Source organism: Conger conger, chromosome 7 (assembly GCF_963514075.1).
Source record: "Conger conger chromosome 7, fConCon1.1, whole genome shotgun sequence".
Lineage (NCBI taxonomy): Eukaryota > Metazoa > Chordata > Actinopteri > Anguilliformes > Congridae > Conger > Conger conger.
Genome location: NC_083766.1, coordinates 9,367,786 through 9,372,681, shown reverse-complemented (window position 1 = coordinate 9,372,681; position 4,896 = coordinate 9,367,786). Strand labels below are relative to the sequence as shown.

At 47.4% G+C, this 4,896-nt stretch overlaps 1 protein-coding gene across 1 annotated transcript in view; it reads left to right on the top strand.

Moving 5' to 3' along the window:
- acaca (acetyl-CoA carboxylase alpha) overlaps positions 1 to 4,896 on the top strand; it is a 77,442-nt gene that overhangs the window by 60,581 nt on the left and 11,965 nt on the right. Inside the window, exons 44-45 of the mRNA XM_061247987.1 lie at positions 2,136 to 2,313; positions 2,838 to 2,950. Coding sequence (XP_061103971.1) covers positions 2,136 to 2,313; positions 2,838 to 2,950 — 291 coding nt within the window. The remainder of the gene's footprint in view (positions 1 to 2,135; positions 2,314 to 2,837; positions 2,951 to 4,896) is intronic.

Here is a 4,896-nt window from a genome sequence, read left to right as displayed (position 1 = left end):
CACCGCACCGCCCGGCACCGCTACAACAAACACCGCACCGCCCCGCCCGGCACCACTACAACAAACACCGCACCGCACCGCCCGGCCTGCCTGGGGCCGCTTCCTTCAGTCACCGCGCCTTCCTGACTGCCCGCATCTGTGTCTGTGTCTGTGTGCGCGTGTGCGTGTGTGTCTGTGTGTGCGTGTGTGTACCTGTGCATGTATCTGCTTGTGTGTATTTCTGTCTATGTTTTTGTGCGGTTCTGTGTGTATATGTGTGCACGCATGCATGTGTGTGTGCATATACATACATACAGTGGTGTGATAAAGTGTTTGCCCCCTTCCTGATATTTTTTTTTTTTTTTTTTTTTTTTTTTTTTTTTTGCATGTTTGTCACACTTAAATGTTTCAGATCATCAAACAAATTTAAATATTAGTCAAAGACAACACAAGTAAACACAAAATGGAGTTTTTAAATAAAGGTTTTTATTATTAAGGGAGAAAAAAAATCCAAACCTACATGGCCCTGTGTGAAAAAGTGATTGCCCCCCCCTGTTAAAACATAACTTAACTGTGGTTTATCAAACCTGAGTTCAATTTCTCTAGCCACACCCAGGCCTGATTACTGCCACACCTGTTCTCAATCAAGAAATCACTTAAATAGGATCTGCCTGACAAAGTGAAGTAGACCAAATGATCCTCAAAAGCTAGACATCATGCCGAGATCTAAAGAAATTCAGGAACAAATGAGAAAGAAAGTAATTGAGATCTATCAGTCTGGAAAAGGTTATAAAGCCATTTCTAAAGCTTTGGGACTCCAGCGAACCACAGTGAGAGCCATTATCCACAAATGGCAAAAACGTGGAACAGTGGTGAACCTTCCCAGGAGTGGCCGGCCGACCAAAATTACCCCAAGAGCGCAGCGACGACTCATCCAAGAGGTCACAAAAGACCCCACAACAACATCCAAAGAACTGCAGGCCTCACTTGCCTCAGTTAAGGTCAGTGTTCATGACTCCACCATAAGAAAGAGACTGGGCAAAAATGGCGTGCATGGCAGAGTTCCAAGACGAAAACCACTGCTGAGCAAAAAGAACATTAAGGCTCGTCTCAATTTTGCCAGAAAACATCTTGATGTTCCCGAAGATTTTTGGGAAAATACTCTGTGGTCTGACGAGACAAAAGTTGAACTTTTTGGAAGGTGTGTGTCCCATTACATCTGTGTGAAAAGTAACACTGCATTTCAGAAAAAGAACATCATACCAACAGTAAAATATGGTGGTGGTAGTGTGATGGTCTGGGGCTGTTTTGCTGCTTCAGGACCTGGAAGACTTGCTGTGATAAATGGAACCATGAATTCTGCTGTCTACCAAAAAAACCTGAAGGAGAATGTCCGGCCATCTGTTCGTGACCTCAAGCTGAAACAAACTTGGGTTCTGCAGCAGGACAATGATCCAAAACACACCAGCAAGTCCACCTCTGAATGGCTGAAGAAAAACTAAATGAAGACTTTGGAGTGGCCTAGTCAAAGTCCTGACCTGAATCCTATTGAGATGCTGTGGCATGACCTTAAAAAGGCGGTTCATGCTCGAAAACCCTCCAATGTGGCTGAATTACAACAATTCTGCAAAGATGAGTGGGCCAAAATTCCTCCACAGCGCTGTAAGAGACTCATTGCAAGTTATCGCAAACGCTTGATTGCAGTTGTTGCTGCTAAGGGTGGCCCAACCAGTTATTAGGTTTAGGGGGCAATCACTTTTTCACACAGGGCCATGTAGGTTTGGATTTTTTTTCTCCCTTAATAATAAAAACCTTCATTTAAAAACTGCATTTTGTGTTTACTTGTGTTGTCTTTGACTAATATTTAAATTTGTTTGATGATCTGAAACATTTAATTGTGACAAACATGCAAAAAAATAAGAAATCCGGAAGGGGGCAAACACTTTTTCACACCACTGTACATAAATGAGTATACCTGTGCATGTATCTGCATTGTTCGAGCGTGGGTGTGTGTGTCTGTGAGAGTATACGTGTGTGTGTGTGTGTGTGTGTGTGTGTGTGTGTGTGCGCATGTATATATTCTCTCGTCTCTGAGAGAGTGTAGAATAATCCCTGGAGCAGCACAGTCACAGTACTCTTGCCTCACCCCTGCGCAGACATGTACGACCAGGTGCTGAAGTTCGGGGCCTACATCGTGGACGGTCTGCGGGAGTACCGGCAGCCCGTGCTGGTGTACATCCCCCCCCAGGCCGAGCTCCGCGGCGGGTCCTGGGTGGTCATCGACCCCACCATCAACCCCCGCCACATGGAGATGTACGCTGATGCAGACAGCCGGTAAGATGGCCGCCGGAGTCAGAGAAGAGAGCCGCGTGGAGCCTCTTCTGTCCTGGGCTGTAGAGGGGGCTGCTGTCGGCTGGACGCAAAATAATATCCCTCTTTCTCCATCTCACTTCCTCTTTCACGCTCACTCTTTACCCAATTTCCAATCTTTTTCCTCCTCTGTCTCTCTCATTGAGAATTAATTTATTATTATTGTTATAAATGTAATAGATCAGTAGTTTCCAACTGGATCCTGGAGAGTCACAGGTTGTGCTGGTTCTTGTTACTAATTTTGTTGTTGCACTAAATCAATTAGAGCAGTTGATTCAAACAGTTAGCTTGCCTCACCTGATTACCTGGGTCTCAACTGGGTGCTGAAACAAAAACCAACAGACCCAGAAGCTCTCCAGAACCAGGATTGGAGACCACTGCTATAGATGGATTAATGAATTAATATTTGAATTCATTAGAGATGCATATAGCTTCTTATAATAAGACTAATAATAATAATAAATAATGTAATCTCTCTCTCTGTGCAGCGGTGGGGTGCTGGAGCCTGAGGGGACCGTAGAGATTAAGTTCCGGAAGAAGGACCTGGTCAAGACCATGAGGCGTGTGGACCCCGTCTACATGAGCCTGGCGGAGAGGCTGGGTGAGTGAGAGTGAGAGTGAGAGTGAGAGTGAGTGTGAGTGTGAGTGTGAGTGTGAGTGTGAGTGTGAGTGTGAGTGTGAGTGTGAGTGTGAGTGTGAGAGTGAGTGTGAGAGTGAGTGTGAGTGTGAGAGTGAGAGTGAGAGTGAGAGTGAGAGTGAGAGTGAGAGTGAGAGTGAGAGTGAGAGTGAGAGTGAGAGTGAACGCAGACAGAAGGCGTGTGTGCGTGTGTGCGTGCGTGCGCAGACAGACAGGTGTGTGTGCGTGCGTGCGTGCGTGCGTGCGTGCGCAGACAGAAGGTGTGTGTTCGGCACGACTTGCACCACCGTCACACCATAACAGTCATCACCCGATACCGCCAGCGGCACGGTGTTTGTTTTCCAAAGCGCCTTCGCCAGGAGTCGCCCAAAACAATCAGACCCACCGCCCACGCTGGAGGAGGCCGAGAGGGAGGCGGTGACCAGCACCCCTCTCGCTCCGCTGCTCTTTAAAACGCCCCAGAGTCCTCCCGCGTTATTTACTCCTGTAGGCTTTTATTCATATGCTTTCTGAGAACCGGCTGCTCGGAAAAAGGAGTGTGAAATGAACTTGAACGAAAGGAAGGATGAGGTAGAAGGATGGGAGATTTCAGTCTGATAACACAAAGGGTTGCATCATTTCGACTTTATCCTGATTTTACCAGTTCCCCTGTTTTGCTCTTTCTCTACGCTTCTCTCTGTCTCTCTCTCTCTCCCTCTCCCTCTCCCTCTCTCTCCCTCTCCCTACTCTCTCTGTCTGTCTCTCTACCTCTCTGTACCTCTCTCATTCCCCCTCTCAATTTCAAAATGCTTTATTGGCGTGACATATTTTGCAATACATATTGCCAAAAACATATTACATATTCTCTCTCTCTCTCTCTCTCTCTCTCCCTCCCCCTCTCTCTCTCCCTCTCTTTTCTGGCTAATTTAAAATTTTGTCAAACCCGGGTGTGTTCTGGATGGCTGGCCTTTGATATTTCGCGCACTCCATTTGGCACAAACAAGCGGCGGGGGCCAGTTCCTGCTGACTGCTGCAGAAGCCCGGTGGCCCCATTTATCCTCCCCCTCCGCCTGAACGCCTCCTCATTACGCCGGCCTGGCCCTCGCGGGGTTAACCCCCGCCTCACCGCCGGCGCGCCACCCTCACCCCCTCCCCACCTCTCCCCCGTGTTCAGTCCTCCTGGGCCGCACACTCACTCACACCAGGGCTCCCGTCCTCCATTTCACACCACCCTGACCATAGATATCATGTACAACCGCTAGCTAGTGCACCATAGATGTTCAGTCCTCCTGGGCCGCACACTCACTCACACCAGGGCTCCTGTCCTCCATTTCACACCACTCTGACCATAGATATCATGTCCAACCGCTAGCTGGTGGACCATAGATGTTCAGTCCTCCTGGGCCACACACTCACTCACACCAGGGCTCCTGTCCTCCATTTCACACCACTCTGACCATAGATATCATGTAGAACCGCTAGCTGGTGGACCATAGATGTACAGATACTCAAATGGTTCAACACAGTTACATTACTGTGTAGAACTAGCTTGGGCACGTGTAATCCCATTGGTGTGAAAGTACCTTATGTTGTCCTGAACGGGCACTGCAAATTTAGTTTATTCATTAATTCATGCAACCTATGTTTACATTTAGGAAGAACACATTAATGACAAGAACCCCTTTTTACAAGTGTGTCAAGTTTACAATGAAAAGATAATACATCAAATTAGAAACCAACAAAGATTTAATGTTTATTTATCTTTACTTTTCATTTGGCCTCCCAGCTGTATGCATAGGCCCAACTGACGCTTCTTCAAAGCTCATTCTGCCCTCGTGCTCTGCAGTCTGAGCCTGTAGCTCCTGCAATGGGGGAATAATGTCCATGCACGGCCATTTTGGCTCACTCGACTGAAACCAGCCCTGCTAGAA